General features: G+C 44.1%; 4 protein-coding genes across 6 annotated transcripts in view; 2 read left to right on the top strand and 2 right to left on the bottom strand.

Moving 5' to 3' along the window:
• LOC122618321 (homeodomain-interacting protein kinase 2) overlaps positions 1 to 9,670 on the bottom strand; it is a 36,288-nt gene extending 26,618 nt beyond the window's left edge. The window contains exons 1-2 of the mRNA XM_043794678.1: positions 9,469 to 9,670; positions 4,247 to 4,854 (exon numbers count right to left, since the gene is read on the bottom strand). Of these exons, the coding sequence (XP_043650613.1) occupies positions 4,247 to 4,523 (277 nt within the window). The 5' untranslated portion in view covers positions 4,524 to 4,854; positions 9,469 to 9,670. The remainder of the gene's footprint in view (positions 1 to 4,246; positions 4,855 to 9,468) is intronic.
• A 134-nt stretch (positions 9,671 to 9,804) lies between these two features.
• Positions 9,805 to 10,644, top strand: LOC122617549 (peptidyl-prolyl cis-trans isomerase-like 1). Its single transcript, XM_043793454.1, has 2 exons — positions 9,805 to 9,970; positions 10,068 to 10,644. Exons 1-2 carry the CDS (start codon positions 9,888 to 9,890, stop codon positions 10,513 to 10,515), a joined length of 531 nt encoding a protein of 176 aa, XP_043649389.1. The 5' UTR covers positions 9,805 to 9,887; the 3' UTR covers positions 10,516 to 10,644.
• Positions 10,608 to 11,833, bottom strand: LOC122617547 (BLOC-1-related complex subunit 6). Its single transcript, XM_043793450.1, has 3 exons — positions 11,339 to 11,833; positions 10,810 to 11,284; positions 10,608 to 10,740 (listed from the first exon to the last, which is right to left on the bottom strand). The coding sequence occupies exons 1-3, from the start codon at positions 11,724 to 11,726 to the stop codon at positions 10,695 to 10,697; spliced, it is 909 nt and encodes a 302-aa protein (XP_043649385.1). The 5' UTR covers positions 11,727 to 11,833; the 3' UTR covers positions 10,608 to 10,694.
• Positions 11,834 to 12,158: 325 nt separating this feature from the next.
• Positions 12,159 to 24,158, top strand: part of LOC122617545 (pneumococcal serine-rich repeat protein) — a 110,038-nt gene continuing 98,038 nt past the window's right edge. For all 3 annotated transcript variants that reach the window (XM_043793446.1, XM_043793447.1, XM_043793445.1), the window contains exon 1: positions 12,159 to 12,910. The gene's annotated coding sequence lies outside the window, so the exon portion shown is untranslated. The remainder of the gene's footprint in view (positions 12,911 to 24,158) is intronic.

The raw sequence follows: 24,158 nt of genomic DNA, 5'->3' as shown, positions 1-24,158 counted from the left end.
CGAAAGAGCCTCAGCAACAGTACACAAAGTTCAGATCTCACCGGGAGTCATCATATTCGAATACATCAAATGGAAACTCACTTCAATCACTTCGTGGGGATCATCGAATCGATTTTTGGCTTACCTGCAACGGAAGAGAATGAATATGCAATTAAAATATGGCAATTAAAAGGGAAAATCATCATTGAATTATCAGTTAATTAAGTGCCTAACAATAAGATCGGGTGGGGAATTGTAATAAAATTACAGCTTGGGTAATGAATTGTAATGGAATTGCAGGAGGGCTATTGGAAATCTGATATGGATTTAAACTAGGTTTTCGTACTTCTGGGTACTTCTGGGAAAATGCCATCCATGTGGCCTCGACTAGCTGACCCCATCCACCATATATCAGCAAATATACGGACCACGTATGACAACACCAGAAGCAAAAGTCAAATTTGGTGGCATGTCAAAAATAATTGAGGGAAAAGCTAAGCAAACTAAATACACATCATAAAGATAATTTGGTGCCTGTCCTCTTTTATCCACTGTATCCACTGTATGTAGTATGTATGTGGCCTCTCGTTTTTACTGCTGCCTTGCGTTTTGGTTAATTGAAATGTTTGCCATTGCCGACTTGAGCTGAGTGTCTAAGTATCCGTGCATCTGGCAGATACACACAGTCAACAGTCTACAGTCCGCAGTCATCACGGACAGCTGTCATTTTCACGAGTTTCCCTGAGTGGCGGACCCTTTAAGTGCCCGCCCAACCCCAGTTTGACCTTCCCGCGTTTTGAGTTGTGGAAACACAATTTTATTTCTGCCATTGATTGAGTGCGGATGATCTCGCTGTATCGATCGTAGGATCCTTCAGTCCGCCAGATATTCACCCCAGAGCCATGACTACTCGTATATTCATGAATCTGCAGCGAATCGGTGTCGTTGGCTCATTTAACCATTCCGAAACCAAATTTCAATCTGAATTTTGTTTACCCGTTTTGCTGTTTTCTGTTTTCGTTGTCTCTGCACTTTGAGCCTACGTGATGTCTTGCATGGAAATTTCATTTACATTTCTCGTCCGCATGTCTCTTTGGCTCCGCTTCTCGTCTTTTCCTCACATGTCAACCAAGCAGCCAAAATATATTTTCGGTCGGGCCAAAAATAAAAGCCAAATCAACAATAATATCATTGGAAATTAGTCAACATTTGCCTAATTTAAATCACAATGAATGCCTCAAGTATGTAGTTGTCCCTATCGACATACAGGTACTGGTTTATTTTGAAGCTCTGATGAATTTTAAAGAATCATGAGAGCTGTGAAGCTGGGAAAACATGAAATATTAATTTGAAACTAAATTGAACTTCTCTCCTCAGCAAAAACAACGTAGAACGTGTCAGAACGACACTGATTGACATGTGAGTTTGCCCTCCCGTTGGCCGTCTCGCTCTACGCCGTATTCCCCTCTCTGTCGCTCTCTGGGGCTTCACTGTAGTAGTGCGTGGGCTTGGTAGAAGAACGCCTTTGAAGAAACCTTCGCTGCTTTTGGCTTTATTTTCTGTTTTCTGTGTCGCAAAAGGGAACACCGAGAGGCACGCACACACAGACGCCATTAATGTATCACATAACCAAGTGGCAAGTAGCAAGTAGCTAGAGAAGCGGGGAAGGGGAGAAAGGGACCCAGAAGAAAGGCGGGCGGAGAATAGGGAGCCGTCTGAGTTTTAATGAGAGATGCACGCGTGTACCAATTTCCCTTTGGGAATTAATGTTGGACACGTTCGACATGTGGAACCTGTTTGTGTTTTGTTTTCGGGAACCCAGACGGTGGAACCTGTTCCCAGATTGCTCCCAGCCCAATCCAGGTAACTCCGAGAACCGGGCGCATCTGGTTTTCCTCCATATACGAATATTGTTCAATTGTGATTACCCCACATTGAGTCATCACACTCACGATGCCATCTCTAGAGTATAGAATAACGGTGTCAGGCTGCGGCAGAAACAACGAGGCGAAGTGAAAGATTCTCGTTATTAAAGATGGCCAAAAGAAGAAGGGGAGCAGCAGATGAGAGCAGTAGACCAAGATTTAACTGTCTCGAATACTCTTGTGGAAAGGGTTTTCGTTGGAATAAGAAGTTCCAAGTTCCATGCAGTACAGAATAGAGTGTACCATTCGAAGCCTTACTAATTTAAACTGATTATCATCAGATACAAATACTATATCTAGGACTGCAACACTGCTCGCCAAAGTAACTCCTGAAATATCCTAACGATTTTAAAGCTGTAACGTCCTCGAGCAGAAAACAGAGATACCCTCAGAAAGTGAAGCGCAGGAGAGCAAAGGAGAGCAGACAAGGCGCACCGGTTATGGGCATGTGTTGGTGTGTATCTGTGTGAGCCGGGTGAAATTGCGAAGAAACAGAACGCCTACACAGGCCGGCGGAGAAAGGGGGTAAAGGGGGTCATAGGAGACCTGGAGCCGAGGATGACTGGGCTGGGCGCACAGCTGGCTAAGCTCCTTTCACCCACTCAAAGCCAACGTGATCCGTGGCGAAATCTTCGGCGGGGTTAGGGCTCAAACTCGGCTGAAATTATTAGCAGCCGGCGGAGATTTATGGGCGAAAGTATACGTACCGCTGGCTATCAGTAATGAAAAGGCAACAGAGTAAGCGGAAACTTTTTGATGCCGCTGATCGACAGGCAGCGGGAAAAAAAAGAAATAAGTGGAAAACCGCAGAGGAAGTCGAGAATGCTGAGCGAGAAGTGAATTAGGGCAGAATGAAAAGACACGAGAAGAAAGCTGAGCTCACCTACTTGTTTGGCTTATACAAACTTTTATTGCTACAAGGTAATAAAATTAGACGAAACAATTATCCCAAAGCACTCAAACCTGTAATGTACATACTATTTTTGGCAGAAATCAATAACAAACGTTTTCAGTCGATAAGATTGTGGAAATAACCAAATATCTAACCCCTGACAGCCCGAAAATCAAGCGCCACTCACAAAATCAACATGTTGATATCGCAAAATGCGAACATTTTCTGGCTATACTTCAGAGCAAGACCAGAAATAAAAGCATCGTATTCCCGTATCAAAAATGAGAAAAATAAAAGCATTATCTCGATTAGTGGCCAGCCAAACAAAACAAGATAAACATTTCGCAGAAGAGAACAGCAGCAAAATGTGGGGGAAAAATTACCGAAAAACAAAATAATACAACGAATTCCAGCCACTCTGATGACGACAACAAGCAAACTGAAAAACTGGCAAACTGGCGAACTGGCGAATGGGGAGCGCAAACAACAACTGGAATATTTTTATAAGTCGCAATAAGCGAAAAATAAATAAAGCGAAGGAAATACTGAAAAAACAGTCGAGCAAAGAGGCGGAGCTCTTTTCGCTCAAAAGCGAAAACTTAGATTGGGAGACAATTGGGGTGGTAATTGCGTCCGCTGGAATTTTCAATGAGCTCGGGGAAAAGGAGATATCAAACAATAACTCATACCATTCACAGCGCAGATAATGTGAATGAAGCCAGGCAGCCAGTCGAGCAGCGAAAAAATCATCATCTCAAATTGTAAAGGGATTATGGCAGGAAAATTTCCTCAAGCGCCCAGGCAGACATGCTCGAGCATGCAAGCGTAATCGCTATCGCGGATAGCGTGGAAAACTCAGCGATACCAGCCAAAAGTACAGAACAAAGTCTGGGAACGTCCGCAAACCCAAAAATACAAAACGGCGACAAACCACCATGCGAATTATCGCCTCCTTGCTTCCCCTCCCCTCTTCACACCGACAAAAAAGAGGGAAAAAAGAAGAAAAAAGTTGCCATGGCGTCTGGGGGAAAACGGGCGATAAGAGTGGCGAGAAGAAGTAGAAATATGGCACGGCAACCAATAATAATAAATATTGCGCCTAGTATTACTAAACAACGGGCGCGTGTGTGATAACGATAACTCGAGCAAATCAAGCGATTGTCACAATAATCGATGAGTGCTATCACCGCGGAAAGGGGCAATCAACCGGACGAAATGAAAACAGCTGGCAAATAACCCATGATTCATTCGCCAGACTGCTGAAGGTGATGCCAAGCTCAGCACAAATTGATCGGATAACTTATTTAACCGGATAACTTATTTATCACTTACATATATCGGTGTCCTAACATATCGAACTCAAATGTTATCGATATAGCATTCAAATACTTTTAGGGGGATTTCGAAAGCCTAGTGAAAATCTCTAGTAACTATGGCTAGGAAAACTCACCTGTTTGACGTTTTCGCTTGCTGGTTGCTGCTGCAGCTGCTGATGCGGTTGATGTGGATGTTGCAGGTTGCCGTAGAGTGTGTTGCTGCTGCTGCTGTTGTTGTTGTTCCTGGTGACGCGTCCCGTCCGCAGCTGCCGTTACCGTTTGATCGCCGTAGAAGGACGTCGCCCTGAGTGATAGACCCGCTCCTAATCCCGGACAGAATCCGGATCCCCCGCCCCCGGCAACGGCGTAGTCAACGAAATCGGACGCTTTTGGATGGTGGGACGTTTTCATTGGCGCATGCTATCCCGCTCGACGTGGTCGGCTGTCTCCCTCGCACTCAGTTGGCTTGCATTGGGGTTTTGGGTTTCGGGTTTTCGCGTTTTGGGTTTTGGATTTTGGGTTCCGTTCTCCTATTTTTCCTATTTTCCGACTGCGCTTACAAACTACGTTTGTACAAAACGTGGCGAATCACTGGCGAATTTCGAGTGACCCCGTTTGAAATTTCCAAGTGAATTCAATATTTTAAGACTTTTTGAGTAAAATAATTTACGAAGAGGATGTATTTACAAGAATATACTTTTTTCAAAATACAAATACGATTTATGCCAAATTAAAAGAGAATCTGAAAGTAGAGTGAGAACACAATAGCAACACAATTAGTACGATCGAATAAAATTCGGCAAAAATCACGTTCCAAAAATATCATATCATCACGCTCGCACACCTGCCTCGCATTCGCCCATTTTTATTTTAATTCGCTTTTGAAACTTTCCATTCAAATAAGTTGTCCAAAAACAGACACACACACACACACACACACCAACTATTATTTCAAATTATTTACAAATATTTACAGGGCGGACTGGCTATAGTTACAATAGTTACGTTGAAGAAACTAGTTACGTGGTCTGTTTGTGCCCTTGAAGGGTTGGTAACTTCTTGAATGCTGCACGCAGAACTTCCTTATCTAGGGTCCACTGTATTTGTTTTGATTTTTACTTGATACCGCTTTTAAACTACGCAAAAAGCGGCGTGGAAGAGAGCAAACTATAAAAACAAGCAAACACATTCACATTTCGGGTGTCGGTGTCGAAAAATGGGAACCACAAAAGAACGCAAAAAACAAACAACAATAAAAACATTTCGGAGATTACGCACTTGGCCCCGCACACAAACAACACGCACACTCGCGCACTTTTGGCCCACACGGATACACACGCACATACACACACCACGAAACCCTTTTCTACGCACTTTGCTGAAAATTCAACGAGGCCCCTGAAATTAAACCTAATTGGCAACTTTCGTATCCAAAAAAACAAACCCGAAAAGCAAATCCACCAAAAACAACAACAAATTATAGCAAACACAAGCCGGTTCCAAAGTTATTAATGGATTGCCAGCGAGTGGAAAAGGGAGAGATGATGCTGCTGAATGGATTTTCGTTCTGCAGCTGCCGGGCAAATGGATATCCGTAGGATGCGTAGGATACCCTGCAGATACTTCCTCTGCGGACATCTACTGCATGGAATAGGAAACCCCAAAGCAAAAAATAGCTTTTCAAAATACCAATAGGTCAGCGTAGTTGAAACCACACTTCGTAGGTAACTACTAAAACAAGGTTTTTATGGCACTCAACCCAACTCAACCCACAATACCCTACCTACTAGGTCGATTAGTAACTCGATAAATTAACAACTTTCATCAGTGAAGATGAGCAGTGAATACATTTGAGATGGGACTTTGGGAAACCCAATATCCTTTCCACAATTTACACGCACTCTCTAACTAACTAACGTCTAGTACGACGGCCCTTAGTTAACGACGTCGGCGGGAGGAGAAGAGATGATGAAGGGTAAGTGGAAGAGAGAGACGGAGAAATCCGAAACCGGGCTAAAACAAGTTTCTGGCAGTGCTTCCTCTTGCCGCTGTTATTGTCCATCATCTCATTTTGGGTGTAACCAAAATTAATATTTATGCCCGTTGATTTGTTTGCGGGAAAATTGCAAAACATAAAAGGTTTTCTTTCGTAATATTTCACCGCATAGCACCGCACTCACACACACACTCGCACACACACACAAGCAGAGTTCAGAAAACACCTGCCAGCGAGTCCGGTGTTTATTTATGCATCTTAATTTGTTTTGCACCTTTTCGCAGCAGCTTCGCCTCACTCATATGTATATGCAGATATATAACTTGGATTTCTGTAGCTGCCACTTCCTCGACGGCTGTATCTGAAAATGTATCCGTATCTTCTGTGGCTGCAACGTCCGCTCGCGAAGCCGTTTGTGGAGACTCTGAATCGAAGAATTGAGGCACCGAAACTTTGTTGCCACAGAGCCGAAAAACCAAGAGAGCGGCCTCTCGCCGCCGCTCTTTCTCCGCTCCGGATTCTTCCAGGCGCCTGCGCAAGCCCGGTCTCCTCTCTTCCGCCTCCTGCCGCCCCCTTCGCCTTTCTCCTTTCTCTTTGCTCCTACTCCTTCTTCCCCCCCCGCTCAATCTGCCACTTTTAGGGCTCTGCCCGGGGGACGAATCGCGAAATTATTTTTGCTTGCTTTCGCTGTGGTTGTTGTTTTGGTTTTTCCTTCGTTTGCTACCCTGCAATGTCCTGGGTCGCTCTAATCTATGGCACAACGATTACATGAACCCATTACCACTCCATATAGTAAAGTTTATAATCTGGTCAAGTAATTAAGTCGTTTAAACAAGCAGAAATGGGTGAAAGCGAGTTCTAAGTTCCAAGTTCCATATAAGTGTTAACTGATGAATAATCCCACTAAAGAGTATTCCCTTGTCGGATAGCTGACTCATGGCTTGATTGCTTACGTGGTTGTCCCTCTTCGGGCGCCGTCGAAAAGTGTGAGGGCTCCATTTGACACGTAAGGATTTGCGTCGGCAGCAGAAACCCGAAGAAAGGGGCGGAGAAAGCGCAAAGGGAGGCCGAGAACCGGCGAAAGGGGCACCTTGCGAAATAGTTTTTTTTTAGTTTTTGTTGAGGTGGGTCGCGAGGGGGTTGGGGATGTGTGAATGGGCCAAAGTGGTTGCGTGGGGGGCAGCCGCCGGGTGCAAAGAGGCGCAGAGGAAAACTTGCGTCGTGGGCAGACTTAATTACACACATATAGAACAAGATGGAAATGGCTGCGTGGTTGGAACACACTTTCGAGCCGAGGAACTGCTTCAGTTTCATGGGAGAAAGGTACAAGCTGTGCCCTCTGCTTTTCCTGCAAAAGGATCAAAAGAAAGCATATGGCTTCCAGCATGCAGAACTGAAAACTTGATTATACTACGCCTCATTTTAGACAGCGAAATAGGGAATGGCGAAACTTTCTTAGAAGAACATGGACTTGGAAAGCGAAACTCAACAACCTTTCTGATGAAATTCGCAGTACTCTTATGAAAATAAGCCAGTGCTTCAAAGAATTCCATGCATGCCATTTTCTTTAAGAGAAGGTAAAGCTTAAATATAGTATTCCAGTTTTTGCTCATCATTTCGGTAGTTTGCCATATTGTAGTAGCTTGTCGTTAAATCTGGAATGGACTTTCGGGATGTACTTAGCACAGCAGGATGCGAGTTGGACAAGTCTGTGCCCCCGGGGGCTCCCGCAAAAGACTCGATTAGTTGCAGCTTGAACGAGTAGGGTGCTACTTTCCGTGGCGAGGTCAGCCGTCCACACCCCTTGCACTTTCCTGCAGCGACAACGCCACAATTCAATCAGCAATATGGTTGGCAGCCTGGGCATCAATTACGGGCCAATAAAGCTAGCTAGTTCTCCACTTACCCCCCCTCCACCACCTAATCTCATTTTCCAACAGCTGTTCGTGGGCGGGGAGGAGACCTGTGGGCGGGACAGCCAACATATGGAAGCTTCGGGTTTTCATTTTTTCTCCCTGTAAGCTTTAATTGACAGCTGCCAAAGTGGGCGACTGATGGATGGAGGAGGGAGGGAGAGAGGTTTACGCCGGGAAAACCCACAAGCTGTAAGCCGCACCCCTCCCCCGGCCAAAGGCTCGTTAAAGTTGTGCAACAATTTCCCTTTAAATGATTTACATAGAAAACCCTCGGGGAAATGACGAGGGAGAGGGAGAGGGCGGACTCTCTCGGTCTCTCTCGTTCGGTATCCTTGAATGGAGGCAAAGAGAACATAAGTGGAGAGAGGAAAGAGGAGAGAGCAACCGGCGGCGGTTTCTTTGATGAATCGACAAACGCTGATTATGATGACGCAGCGTCACAGGACGACAAACGAGTGACAGAAGAGAGAGAGAGAGAGAAAAAGAGGATAAAGGAGAGGAGGGATAAGGCAGTTATTTCCATTTCCGCCTGTCAGTTATCGTGCCTCTTTTGTTTTGATAAATGCCAAAAGAGTTGGCAATAAATCCCAAACAATAAAATTGCCCGAGGGAAGGGGATAAAAGTCCCAAAAGTGGACAAATTATTCAACCTACTGAGACTCATTCTGTTGCAGAGCATTCTAGACCAACACATTTCATGGAAAATGAATGAGATTTGCCATATTATTTTAAGTTGAACGCCTTTTTTATCTTGTTTTACCCATTAGACAGAACATGATTTTTTCTCAATAAATATGTGAGTTCCTATATCAATGAAAATAGAAAAGGGGCCAATAAGCATATATATTCTATGGCTTCGACCCCTACTGTTGATTAAAGGAAAGCCACGCCGATTGCGGGTTTATTGTGTGCGATTGTGAATTTAGTCGCGTTTGCTAGGGAATTCAAACACAAAAAAACCTTAATTAACGAGCGAAAGAGAGGGCAATACCAGCACCCGCATTTGAGAAAAACAATGGAAAACCCGAGTTTTCCCATGTGGAAACCGCCCCAGGAGAGAAAGAGAAAAGTCCGCTGCACGGAACACCCTGTTAGTAAATTGTTGCTAACAAAAGGCAGTCGAAAAACGCGAGAAAAACAACAATTCCATCGCGAAAACAAGTTAAAAATGCAATTGAATGTTGTTACGCTCTTTGTTTTTCTCTCCCTCTCTCTCCCACGCACACACTCACACACACACAAGCACCATACTAGTGCGCTACTTTGAGTTCATCGTTTTCAATTCATTTTCGAGAGTTTCTCTTCTCTCTTTGCACTGCTTCTTCTTCTTCCTGAGCTCAGCAAACACAACACAGCAACAAAAAAAAACACGCTCCCACACACACACACATGTACATGCACTCGCAGCCAAGGGAAAAGGCTTTTCGTTTCATATTTCTCTTACTTTTTTAGCTTCATTTACGATTATACGTGGAAAGTGCTGTGGAAATTTGATTATAAAAAAACACTCGCCATGATTCCGATCCTCTCAAACTTTTCGCGTTGTCTCACTCACGCACACGCAACACTCTTATTTTCTGTCTCTTTTTTCTCGCGAGCCCGACGAAAAATTCCGTCCGCTAAATATTTTCCACGATTTTTTTCGTCGAATTTTGAAATGGAACTAAATGAAAAATACCCTTGCGTGTGCTCACAAAAACCCTAATAAATACCAAGGGGTATTTTGCAGTATACCAGAAGCATACCGCAGCAGTGTAGGGTTGCCAGGCAGCAAGAAGCCAGTTTACTTAAGCTGGTCACTCTGACTCCGCCGGTTTTTAACTATTTTTCTGAATACTCGCTAATTTAACAATAAATATAATTATGCTGTCCCTGAGCGAACCCGGCAATGCAGGGGGCATTCCCGACAAGGCATGGCAGCCGCACTTCGTGACTCTGGAAACGAGGTGAGTCTGGTATTTGCATTCTACAGTATCCGCTCGAAAAGCACCGATAAACAATTGATGTTGAGAATTTGTTTACCACTTAATTTGCATCCTGCAGCATGGGAGAAATCACCGTGGAGCTGTACTGGAAACACGCGCCCAACACGTGCCGCAACTTCGCCGAGCTCTCGCGGCGGGGCTACTACAACAACGTGGTCTTCCACCGCATCATCAGGGACTTCATGATCCAGGGCGGCGATCCCACGGGCACTGGCCGCGGCGGAGCCTCCATCTACGGATCCGAGTTCGGGGACGAGCTGCACGGCGATCTGCGGCACACGGGCGCCGGCATCCTCTCGATGGCCAACTCCGGACCGGACACCAATGGGTCGCAGTTCTTCATCACCCTGGCGCCCACGCAGTGGCTGGATGGCAAGCACACGATCTTCGGAAGGGTGTACACGGGCATGGAGGTGGTCAAGCGGATAGGCATGGTGGAGACCGACAAGAACGATCGCCCCGTGGATCCCCTGAGGATCATCAAGGCCAAGGTGGAGAAGCTGTGAGGCGCATCTTGTAGAGAAACTGCTAGAATAAGTACTATTTGACTTAGCGAAAGGTAGCTTTCCATGCGAAAGAGTTGAAAGACACTGCAATGTTTAAACACTGATTAAATGTATTTACGGAATGACTAGAAACACAAGATCTTTTTGATTGATTCATCACAGGATAGCATAGCCCTCTTTTACATGGTGCTGTCCAACATGTCCACCAGCCGCTTGATCTGCCTTCTGCAAAACAGAAAACCCATTACATTTGGGACATTGGGGATCTGAATTGGACCACTTGGGCCCACTTACATGCGCTGACCCACTTGCTCTGTGGATTTCATCGACTTGGTGATTTCCTCCGTCTTGGCGAGCAATTGGTACTGGCACTTAATGTTGGCATCCAAGGTGTCCGTCAGCTTGTTGACGGCGTTGCGGTGCACCTCCACGTTGTCGGCCGTTATGGAGGAGATGGAGTGCAGCAGGTTGCCCAGGTTCTCCATCAGATTGTCCACCGAGCTGGCCAAGTACTGGGCTTCCAGCTCGATGTCGCTCAAGACGCTGCCGTCCACTTCGGGAATGTTGCGCGACTGAAGGAACCTCCGCGTGAGCAGACCGTTGCCGGAAGTGCCTCCCATGGGACACATGGAGTTGAGGGGCGTGGTGTGCTCCGAGGAGTAGTCAGAGGCCGCCACTCGTTCGCGCAGCTTGGCTTCCAGATCGTGGGCCACAAAGTGGCGCATTCCGTCGGAGTCGCTGGTTTCACCCTCCAGCTCGTAGGGCACAGCTGCAAATGGAAAGATGCTTAGTTTAGTTAGAAACTAGAAAACCTAGAACCTACTGCTCTCTGCTTTAACTCTGGGCCTCTCGATGTCCCCGGAACTGCCCTTGGAGTTGCTATTCGAGTTGCTGTTGTCCTCCTCCTCGAGGGGATCGTCTTCCTCGTCGGGATCCTCGCCAGAATCCAGGTTTAGGTATCTCTCGCCGTTGGGTCTTGGCTTTGAGCTTCCGGGGATTGCAGGTTGGCCAGTGGCCGTGGGCGTGAGATCCTGCAGCACGTGCTCTGGCACCGCTCCCGGATACTGAGCCAGAAACGGAATTTCCGTGTACGAGGAGGCGGGCGTGGCTCCGGATCCGGAGCTCCTAGTTGCCCCGTCCACTGGGCCACTCTCCTCGGCCACATACCCGTAGCGCGGGCGGATGGGAATGTCCTGGTGGCGGTGCGACATTCTAGTCCACTCTTGTCAAAGCTCGACTGAATCAAAGGAACTTTAGACAAAGAAAGAAATTCAAGTCGATTTTTGCAAAGTTCTCAATGAAAACCAAAACAAAGTATTTATTGGTATATACCGAAAGACAGGACCAGGTGTCGATTACATCTACGTATCGAGTGTCTATGAATTAGGCCCTGTTCAGGCTGAGGTCGAACTTCTCTACTATCCTGTCTTGAAAAAAAAAGTTAGGCAACACAGTGTGGATAGGTTTTATTTGGTAACATTTTTTTTTAACGCAGTACCAGGTTTTTATTAAAACTATTTAGTTAAGGGTGTGAAAAGTTCGATAGTATCGTACTGAACGAAATTGCGATTACAAGATCCACGATTTTGTATCATCCCAGAAAAGGTCACACTTCAGCTCGCACTATCGAATCATCGATAAGCCCGACAAATCGAAGACAGTCGTGTTTATAATTTGCGGCTCCGAGGTTTGCGGCGCGCATTGAGCAAACTAACACAAAATTAGTTAGTCGGTAAACAAGTTAATGTGCAGCGTTCTAATTTAATTGCGCGATAAACGTGTAGAAACACACCTACGTAAGGCTGCAACAAGAGCCACCTTTGATTTTTGTTTATATGTTCGCGTTTTCATCGTATTCCGCGTCTTAATCGTTTTATTTGTTAATGCTCGTACGCAAAGTGAATTGCCAACAACTGGGGGGCTAAAAAGTGCCAAAAAGAGCCAGAATCCAAAAGGAAAAGAAGCGGCTAAAGAGGAATAAGCGAAAAGGAAGCAACGGAAACGGTGTTTTGCTCTCTTTCTCCTCTCTCATCCTCGCCATGTGTGTGCGTGTGCAAATGTGTGTGTTGGCGTCGCTAAAAAGTGCATGTGAATATTAGGAAGATATTAAGAAAGCCTACGAAAAGTAAAATAAAAATCAATGCACAAAGTAAGAAAATTGGTGACAAACAATGCATAAGTGGCATACACGAAATAAAGTTTTTATGTGAAAAACCAAAATCGACTGCAGTGCGTGCACTTGTGTGTATGTGCCGCTGCATATGTGTATGTGTGCAGTGTGGAAATAACGCAAAAGAAAAAAAACTGTTTTTGCAGCCGGGGTACAAATTCCAATTGGAATCTGAAGGAGCATAAAATCCCATTCGACGCATGCGTGGCTGCCAAAAAAAAGCAAGTAAGTTTAATTGTTGATATTAAAGAACATATGCAATTAAATATTGTTAAAAGTGTACAAAAAAGAAAATGAATTTTTTTTTTGCCTTCTCTGTTTTCTATGTACGTATGTATGTGTGTGTGCTCTCTTCTATTTTGTTCTCGACTTCTTGTTCTTTTCTTCTTCTTAGCCAGTTACTCTTATTCTTTGTCTTTCTTCTCAGGCCGTTCTGCTTCTTTCTTTTAACTGCAATTTGTGCAGTCAGCTAGTGTGAGAGCGGGAAAGAGACAGCGATCGTTTGTTTCTTTTTCACCCACCCACTTCTTCCCCTTCTCCCCTAGCGCCCATATTCGCTTTTTTGTATTGGTGCTTTTCCTATCTATATCTACCGTTATGTTTCGATTGCGATTTCGTAATAACTGCGATAATATTTGCTCTCTCACGCTCTTCTTCTCTTTCGCCATTCCACTCTCTTCACTTTTAGTTTTGTGTGTGTAGCTGTGCATTTGAATTGTTGTTGTTTTTATCAATATGCGTGGGTTGATTTTTATTTATCAATATTTTTTTTGACATCGATAAAGTGCAAAGAAAAGTTGGATTGATAGGTGGACAAGAAAGGCATGTGATTAATCAGGAGAATGGAATTACCTTGTCTATTTGCTTCTTTTAATATAAATACAATACTATAATATAAAAAAAAAAAATTAAATTAAATATTTGTAAATTTTATTAACTCGTTAAATGTGTAAAAACCCAACAATCCAAATTAAAGAACCCAATTTCTGTATGCTTGTTTTGTTAAGTATTTCCCTACTTCGCACTTCGAATTCCCTTCCATTTCTTTAAACAAATGTCGTCGCACTCTTGTTATTTATTTACATCGCATCGAAGAGAGATTTCCATTTGCAGAGGCGACACTTGAACAGGGTTTTCTCTGGCCTTTTCCCACAACCATTTCCTCGTCGAGCACTTGAATGAAAATGTTGTTTTATTTATTGATTTCCATATTGCATTCATCTCGCGTTTTCCCGCTCGCCCACTCGATGACCCGCTGACCCAGCGGGAAATGGAAAACCGTTTAATGGTGCCCTCTTCCTAGATTTCCCACCACCCGCCCCTCTCGTGAGTTTCCCCATTTTCCTCGGGGCGGGGTTAAGGCGATGCCTTGGAGCAGATTAAACGCGCGTCCTAATGCGATTTGCATTCGTCTTTCCGTCTTTCCCCCGGCTTTCCATCGACTTTCCAGTACATCGTGCCTGGTTTGGGGTCAGCGACTGGGAAATCTAATTGAGGAAATTCATATTATTTTCCACTCGCGCGCCGCCTGCTCTTTCATTTTCATTTTCCCCAGCTTAACCCCAAAGTGTTTTGGCTTCAACGCTCACGTGCCGAGTCTCTTTGGGCCAAAGTCCTGAAGTCCCAATATGCCAAAATCCCATCTCATGTGCGTGGCCAATTTTGGCCAGGTCTTGTCGGCCTTTGAGCCATGTTTCTTCCTCCTCCGAGATAAGCGTGTTAATGGCTCATTAGCAGAGGGACGGTTTAGGTCACTTTGGAGCCAAATTGCCTAACCGAAGACGTAAAGATAACCGAACTCTTGATGAGTTTTTAGGCCCAAATCTCTCCCACACTCTTACCGGCTTTTAAATGGCGAGAAAATAATGGGGAAATAAATAAAAATCATCCAGCGGGAAGTTGAAAATTATTGAATTCATAAAGGAAGCGAACAATCAATCCCAAAGAATGATTGTCAATATCTAATCTCCTAATGCTCGATTTCGCTCAACACAATTGGGTGTAATGCCACTTTCCTATAACTGTTTTCCTCACATTTTTTGTAAGCCAAATTAAGGTCAGGAAAATTCTTTCAACTCTTGTTCTCTAAAAGTGAAAAAAGTCGGCATACAAACTTTTGCCCGATCATCTCTACACTTATATTGCTTTGTTTGCTCATTTTGGAACTAATTTGGGTAGGAAACTTCAAAAGTACATGAATTTATGATCATTTGGGGTTCATAACTTCATAATAGTTGTAGGTTATTAGAAAGCAGTACAGAATAAATAGAACACCTAATACTAGGTATATATGTATCTCTTCGTCCAAGAAATGTCTTTCTAAAACAAATAACAAATATAATTTTGTAACTGACATTTTATTCACACCCACTTTTAATATAACTTTGGTGGCACGCTTTTACTATTTATCTTGCATCATTCGCCCTTATTTCTGATGCTTACCACTGCACACCCTTCTAGGAATTCATCCCCTGCATTTGAAGTTGTTTGTTATATAACTATCTGTAATACTGTTATACTCACCCCCCGACTTTAAATTTCCACCCGATGCAAGCGCACTTCATTCTTCCTCGCCAGTTTAATTACAGCATTCCTGATCATTGATTCACTTGCTTCGCTGAGCAGCTTTTACAGCATGATCTCATCTGGATTTCCCCACCCCAAACCCCACCCCCTTAATTATCAGTTTCATATACTCGTATATGGTCGAATTCATTCCGCAACGTTCCCGCGCTAAATAGACTTTTCCACAAGAAATTGCACAATTTATTGCGGAAATCTTTCGGGGAGCTCTTCATTTGATTTTCCCTAAGTGAGCTCACTTTGCTTTGCATTTCGCAAGCGCCTGTCGAAGTTCCGTAAACATTTCATCTCCAAACAACTGAGGTTCTTCTTGTGTATTGCTGCTCGTTCCACTTATTCCGCCAATATGGATTGACCTCCTTTTGATTTGTTTACAGCCAGCGGAAAACGAAGGGTTAAAGGAGAAGGAGGGTCAGGGGGCGGTGCAGTGGATGGCTATGTTTTGTGGAAGGTGTAAAATGAAAAGCGAACCGTTTACCTGGTACTTTTTTGCTTTAGCTGTTGCCTTGGTCTGGTTTTTCCTATTGGGAAATGGTTTTTCGTGGCCACGTAAATAGAATTTGGAGGCATACTTAAGAGCAATTCAATCGCAAACCTAATTTTTTATAATTCCAACTGATCGTACAGTATATATTGTACTCCGCACCTGTTTGATTTTGTTTTGATTGCGTTCGATAAATGAATGTGCATCTGATTGACGTGAATCATCTGAATCAGCGGGGTCTTTTCAATTTGTTGATCAACTTGCGATGAGCATTTCCCCTTTCCCTTTTCCAGCGCACAACTTTTCCTTTTTTCTGTATTTTTTGGTGTCCAAATATTGACTCCGCTGTGTCGTCTTCTGTCTTCTGCCTTCTCCTTTTTAGTTTTCCCGAAAATATCTTTTTCGGCTAACGATGTCCGCATTGTTTGCAGCTCATTAATTTTCCAAAGGTTTTTCTCTAAGTTTTCCCCGCTCTTTGATTTTTTATCTGCATTTCCGCATCGAGTTGGTGTTTTTCTCCTTAGCTTCTTTTGACGCACACGAACATGCAACTGTTTGTTGCATGTCTTTTCGGGGGGCGGGGTAGGAAAGGCACGCCCACAAATTATGTCAAACTATCTGTAAACGAAAATCTCATTTGGCCACTGTGTCAGCTGCCGAAGTCAATCACCAGCCGGTCGCTAATTAATTTCCATCTTTTGCAGCAGCAGACGAACCTGATTGTCTTTGTATTGTTCGGCAGGCTAATTTGTTGCTATCAGCGTTGATTATTTTGCATTTGAAATTAACCTTGAATTCGCTAGACAAACACACCAAATTTATTCAGCAAATTCATTGGCAACCGGTTCGCATGTTGTTGTTTAAATAGTTTCGCATTTTTCAGCGTTTCTCGATGGAGAATCAGAGGTGTGTCTCGGGGAGGTGTTCCAGATCTTGTTTGACTTATTCACTAAGCGGTTTGGGATTCTCTCGGCCTCCGACTTTTCTGCCATTTTTAATCCATTAAGCTATAAAACGTTTATAATGTGGAATTCGAGACTAAGAACTAGGTATTCAAATCTTTTAATAAGTTAACCTCCTAAATATAGGAGTGATTTGCAATGACTACCACTTTTCAGTAGTTCAAAATATTCATAGTTTTGGTTAGTTGGTTAGTTATTGCTTGGTTTTTCCGAGGAAGTGTTTAAAATCCCAATTGCATTGAACGATGTTTACAGCCAAATCATTTGGGACATGAAAGATACAAATGCTATTTGACTGCAACGCAATTAAAAGTTTGTTAGCCAAACTCCTGACCACCTTATAATTGAGGTGATTAACTTGGCAGGAATGCTACAGCCGCTAAAGTATCTGAGATGTACGCAAAGCATTCTGAATTGGTGCCAAGTCCAGATCGACTATTTGGAGTCTAGCTATTTTCGGTATTTTGCTTGCATCTCGCATCTTGGTGATTCTTGAATTAGGCACTGCCGCTAAGATGCTGGGATGCATCCGCCAGAGGAAGATACATTTCAAAGGCGCGCTGCAACTGCGGTGCGTATCTATAAATACGAAGCGAAGCCATTCCATCATGACTAGAAAACAACTCTATGAATAGACCGTATGAAGAAGCGCCTCGAAATGATGAAGCGCTCGAGGAATTTTTATTATCAGCTTTGGAAGTGGCAGTGTAACTTGTAGATCTTTCTTCTCCGCCAGAATTAATTGTGCACTCTTGTGCCTTCTTCGCTCGCTCCACTTCTTCGATTCTCCGATTCTCCGACTTTAATGAACCACAGCGCGATAAGCGAGGAGTTGATGGAGGGAATTCTCCACGGGAATGGGGCTTGGTGTTATAAATAGTGCTCGAAACATGTGCGACATGCACTGGAAACACTGGCGAATTGTGGAGGGTCGATCTTCCTTTGCCGGTTGCCATTCTGGAAGTCAGGGATTTGATTTACAGCAATTTCCCTTTTTGACAGCTCGGAATTTTCCCCATGTCGGCGGTGGAAAGAGATCTAGGAAGAGGGGGAGGAACTGCTAGAAGTGCTGTCAAAGTTCTCAGCTGGAATGCAACTGATGGGCCTGAAATTAAACCAAATTGTGTGCGGATGGATCGGAATCACTCGTTTATGGGGGGACTCGTAATCGGGGATCGAAGGGCAAAGTTCATTGTTGGAGGGTGATTTATGGTCAGGCTAAATCGGGAATACATTTATGATCTTAATAAAAGATTAAAATTTTAGGTTCCAAGATTCAGCTTAGAAAATACAATCTTGTAATGAATGATACAGACACAAAATGCATCTCAGGACCAACTCAACCACTTTAATCTGCGCAATGGTCCATGTCCGCTTAGTATTTATGGTCACTTCAACGCCTTCGAATATATGGGTATCAATGAAATAGCTCTTAGAGTGATTGACTGACCGACTGTTTACAACCAAATGCACTTTCTGCCGGTACTCTTAATTACCCGGCGAACAATTAATAACCCGAAACCTGTGAACCGAAACCGACGCCAAACGCCATGGGCCACAAACGAACAGGGAAAACGGCTCGAAAAGGCCGCCGCCAAATGAGAAAAGTAAAAGTCCCACACTGACCTTTGCAGGAGGAAGAAAATGTGGTCGGAAAATCTCCGAAATTCCCACACACAAGCTCAGGCTTTTGAGCACACCCGAAGATCTCTTTGATTTTGCATTTTTTGTTTGCTGGCTGTCAACTGAAGAATTTTCGTTTATTTTCGGCTTGATTGCGGCTCAAGCGAAAGTCGTCGCTAGTCGACGGTCGCTTGGTTTTCCTTGCTACCATTTTCAGTTTTTGTGATTTAATGCGCGGCTTTTCCTCTCCTCTCCTCTCCGCCCCGCCCCACCCCGCCCCGTCCATCATCTCGCTCGCTGCTCGCGATTTTCCTGTGGACCAGCGGAGATCCCGATTTGCATATCGCAATGCCTGATCGGCCATGGCAAATAAAAATTTATGCAATTAAGCAAATCGGATGGCGGATAACGAAATGAACCAGCCAGCAGTCCTTTAGCCTGCTCCCCAAACGGGTGCCAACCGCCTCCTCCTCCTCCTCCGCCGATCTGATCCGATCCTCCCCAGCTCACACTACTCCCAGCTCCTCCCACCCAGCTTGACTTCCTCCCGCTCATGTGTGGAGTTGGGTGGAGCGTGGTGGCTCATCGGAAATCGCGCTTGCTGAGCTGAGCATTCGATAAAAGTGCTACAGTTTTGGGCTTGCAGATGGTCGCGTGACACGAGGAGAACAAGAAACAAATGGGTCTTTTTTAAGCCTAAAGTTTCACAGCTAAAGAAACAAAGCTACCGAAATGGAATGTTTGGTGGTCGTATTTATTTATAAAATTATGAGTTTGATGACATTTCCATGTGGTAACCTGCTCCATCTAGATGCTCTCCCATCTCTAACTAATCGCATTAGGCCCGCTTTGGAACCGCCGCCGGTGCGGATTTTGGGATTGCAGGAGGGCGTTACGCTTCGTCGGGCGATAGTCATCGCAAGGAGATCGCTAGGCTCATAAATTAAATTGGCGAGCTCTTTAGTCTTGGGTGGGGAAGCCTTGAGCTGCAGTTTTCCGAGGCATTTGTCATGTGTGTGCATTTGAGTGTGTGGAGGAGTGTGTGTGTGGATTGGAATGGCCGCGCCCACACACTGGTTACTGGGAAAGGTAACACGGTGTCCATCAATTCTTCACTTCACTTTACTTCACTTCACTTTCATTTGAATTTAGCAGGAGGCTTAATTTTCGTCGGCTTGGTGGGTGTTTCGCTTAGTGGGGCACATTTTGGAGTGGATTTATTTATACTTTTATTTTGGGGCCTGTTAATTTGCCTGCGCGGCCATGTGAAAGTTTGCTGCATGCCGCAAATTGCACAGACGTGCGAATGTGGCTCTAGGAAGGGGTGGGGTGTCTATCCTCCGAGTTGCCTTGGCCGGCTGGTCACCTGTCCCTCTGCTCGACTGTTCCGCGGTTGCACGGTTCCAACATTCATATTTCATGGCGCATGGAGGAGCCCCAGGGCAGGACAATGAGTCTTAGGTCCATTCGCAGTCCATAAATCCAGCAAATGAGGCAGTCCATCTTGTTTTGGTCCAGAGCCGTGCTTTTGGGCCATGTAGCTCGGATAGTGCTAAGCCGAGATAATGGCCAGCTTTCAGTGCTTGTCTGGTTCGATTTAGCTGAAAAGTAAATTGAAAATTGCTGATGGGTCGTAATAGGAGCGAAAAGAAACGAGAAGGAGAAGATTGTTGTTAAGTTGTGTGGGAGGGCTAAGAAGGGCCGCTAAGCCCATTACAGAATGTAGAATAAAGTGGTTCATCGACTTGTGTCTAACAGGCAACTTTAGCGATCTTCAGACTCGTTTCAATTACTCTCCTTAAAATAAATTTCTACTCGACTTACAATCTTGTTGCCCGCGGGCTAAGAGAAAAACCACATTCAGTTAGCTAATAAAATTTGTTTTATGACTATTAAATAACAAGTTGCATACTTTGCAAGTCTTTTGGGCTTTATCAAAATGTTTTCTCATAATTTTCGCAAGTAACCCGAGGCGGACATAAATCTCCCCATGGGTCCAAAAGCCCAACCCAACTGAAACCGAAGCAGTAAACCTCCACTTAACCTCCATTTCCCATTGCCATTCCCCATTTGTGGACCCCACAGAAACATGAGCATAAATTGAGATTTTGCTAAACATTCGCAAAACTTATTAGGACTGACAAATGTTGACAATTGACGAATTGACACGCGGGGGGCGGTCGGCAGGCAGGGCAGGGAAATGAAATCCGTCAGAGGCTCAAACAAGCGGTTTTGGCCCGGTCTTGTCGCTTGTTTTCCCTCCGTGCGGTTTTCCTCCCCGCTGGCAAATTGGTTTGGCTGCCATTTCGGTGACATTAATTTACAGTCGGCCAATTGCGCTGAGGAAAAAAGAGAACAGCGACAAAACTCATTAAAGAAACACTCTGGAGATAAGCGAGCAAACCTACAAAACCTAAACCAAAAACCTAAAAAAAGAACCAAGAAAAGAACTTACGAAGCTGAAAGGCGCACAGTTTATTGCCGATTTTTGGCAGTTTTCGTTTGCTCAGAAATTACTTTGGCCAGTAAGCAAAAAATAATGAGAAATGAGCCACTACTTCGCATGTAATGCGATCTGCGGATCTCAATCCAGAGATCAATTGGTACAATCAGATGCGATCATAAATTAGCAGCGAAGTAATGTTTTTATGGCTCCATGCAAGAAAAGAAAGTTAAACGCAAAAAAAGGAAGTTAACTGGTGTTTAGCATACTCTCTTGCTTCGAGTTATTGTCTTGTGTCTTTAAAATTTTATATACTGTAGTATTTAATTCTTAAAAATATATATTTTCTTTTAATATGTTTGACTAAAGATTTGAAGCATGCAGTTTCTAAGACCCCCATTTATTAGAAGCCATTTTAAAGGGTAATAAATCGAAACTGTTAAAAAGTTGCATTCCATTCATTGGGACTAAAACTCTTTCGACTGAAAAACCGAGGGAAGATAAGCTTCTCCGCACGCACCCTCGTACAAAAGCGGGCATTATGCAATGATCCTCTGACCACTTTTGTTGTTGTTTTTTGTTTTTTGAGTTTGCTGCATTTTTCTGACCACCGAGGGAAATGAGGTGAATGCCTTCTTAGCAGGCGACAAGCAAAACAAAAACCAACACTGCGAAGCGGAGAAACTGAGCAATTGAGAGACTGAGAAGAGGAAGCGGCAGCCCAACGTCCGTAAGCCAAGCGAAATCGATATTTTTCAGGGACGCTCCGCACCTCCCTCCCTTCCCCCCTTGCGGAAAGCCCCCTAACTCCTCCCCATTTCCTTGCATTCTTCAGCTCTTTCCTTCGTTTTCTTCTTGCTCATGTGCACTGAGAGAAACACACACTCGATTATGATTGCTCTACAAAAAATAGATTAAATGCTTACTTATAGGTTTGTTGACAAAAAGTAAAGATTCTTATTCATTTTTGTTCACAAATATAAAGTGAATAATACATTTGATCGCTCAAGAACGAGTTGTTATTGCGTACATTTCTCGTTTCCTGTGTATTCCTTGCTGTTTTCAATGCGGTTTTAGCAATTTCGTGCTCATTCAGAGAGGGTGACGTTTAGGGAGGGGGGTGGTGAGTGGTGACTGAGTGGCTGAGGGGCAGGAGCAATCCAGGGAATGACTAGTTTCGAACTGGGCGGTGACTCACCCACAGAACATTTGCCCCAACTGGCAGTTCTCTTTGCACTCGTATCTGAGTATTTGTATCTGCATTTGACGCTGTTTGTGTGTTTCAGTTCGTATCTTGTGGTTTCGTGGTTTCGGTGGTGCCGCCTTTGCCGCTGACACACGTGAAGCCACATCAATCCATCAGCCGACTTCTGCACCTAAACGTGTCGCATGGGCTTGGCCCATTCTCTGGTACTCTTGGATACTCTTCAAGAACGGGTGGAATCTCAGAGGTAGTTATTTGTTATTATTGGAATTATTGGTATGCCCAAATGATATACGCATTAAGTAAAACTAAGCATTTCAATAAATCCTAGTGTCGGGCTAATGAAAGAGCAGTAAATAATTAACAGCACTATTTTGCCACATTTGCATTCCTCTTAAACTCACAAGCATTCACTGCACTCCAGCACCAACCCGAGTTTACTTTCACATTCGCAATTCTCGACGCGCAAGAACATAAACCTGCTGCAAGTTATCGCCACATCTTTCACTCGTTCTTGGACTTTCCGAAGCCATCAGCGCGGAGTACTCTGAGCTCCTCCCTGGAGGCGATACTCAATTACCTGCACTTGTCACAGAATCCAGATGGCTTAGCCGGGATAATGACGAGCACTTAGCACATGATCCATTCCATGTAGTTAGTAGTTAGTGACTGAAGAGCGCGGCGTCATCGCGCGAAGCCCGTGATTAGCGGCCAAGGCATAAATTCTGAGCTTTATCTCGTAGATTGCGTAACGGTTTCTTTGAGGTTTGCCCAGACTTTCCCAGATTTTTTCTGCTTTTCCTCCTCGCGATCGTGTGAGCCATAAATGGCAAGCACTAATTGCTAGGCCGCTGTCATAAAACGTGGAAATGTTGGTCGAGTGCAGGGGCAGGAGCAGGAGCGCATAATCGTTAAAACAAATGCTCGTTTTTAACTCCGGGCCAATGCAAATATCTAGGTATCTGAAAGGAGGGGAAAGCCAATCGATTCAGCGATCCATCGATTCACCGATCGGTTGTTCATCGAAATCGTCGGTCAGGCCCTTAGCCTGCGGCCTTGTTGAAATCACTTGTTTCTGAATTATTTTTGGGAAAGCATCGGTTGCATAAGTAGGACACCAGGGCGGGGTCCTCGAATGGGGATTTTGGGTTACCGAAACGGAGAAAACAGGGAAACACAGAAAACCGAGAAAAATGCCCGATAAGGAAGCGATTTATGTGGAGAACTTTTGCTTTTTTTTTCTTCTTCTCGGTAACAGCACATAGCTGACCTCTTTAGATGAAATTTTCTGTGTATTGGGTGGGAATAACAAATGCTCCATTCAAAATGTCACAAAAATGTCACACCAACGAGTGGCGCCTTCGCCTCGTCGAAATGTGTGAACAAATGTGCTCTTTGCCACGCCCCCTGATCGCCACCCCGCCCACCGATCTCGCCCAGAAAATGCAATTAAATTCTCCAAGAGTTGGAAGTTGCCTCAATGTGCAGTGGTTTCGATTTGGTCTTTGCTTTTGGCCTCGTTTCGGGTGTGGATGGATACATGTGTGAGGATTCGGGGAAGCGAGTTGAGGTGGCGAATTCCTAGGGGAAATCAGGTTTATTTATAGGTTGTGTTGGGCTGGTGGAGCTATTTAGTCGATTAAGAAAACATTTAGTGGAGAATATCTAATCCGTCAAGATAAAGTATCATTCTGTTCAGAGGAACTGTGTAGGAATATTTATAAAACTTCCCTATTTAACCTTTATATTAATCTATTTTATTTCTTTCTTTGCAGGTGAGTTGAAAATGATATATCACAGATGGAATAATATGACGTAAGCAAAATCACTAGGCATTTCTCCATTTAACTCGTTAAGTTAACTATTTCCTAAACGACACCCGCTGATTTCCCGGTCAGTAATGTGATTTCCCTTTGCATTTCCGAGCAGGCGGATTAGATGGCATCTAATGCATAATTATGCACACGTAGGCCGGATATGGACACAGTAATCCGTATGCTAATCGTATGCAGATGCGGACAGTCTTGATCCATCTAGGGAGTGTAGGAAGCATTGCCTAACCAAAATGCTTTGGATTGATTCAAATATTCAAAGGTTGCTAGCTAGTTATTCAAAATATATAAAAACAAACATAGGGGCTTGTTACCATTTCAATATTATTTAATAATCCGAAA

This window comes from Drosophila teissieri, chromosome 3L (genome assembly GCF_016746235.2).
Source record: "Drosophila teissieri strain GT53w chromosome 3L, Prin_Dtei_1.1, whole genome shotgun sequence".
NCBI classification, from domain to species: Eukaryota; Metazoa; Arthropoda; class Insecta; order Diptera; family Drosophilidae; genus Drosophila; species Drosophila teissieri.
Note: the sequence above shows the minus strand (reverse complement) of the source record. Positions and strands in the feature narration are given on the sequence as shown.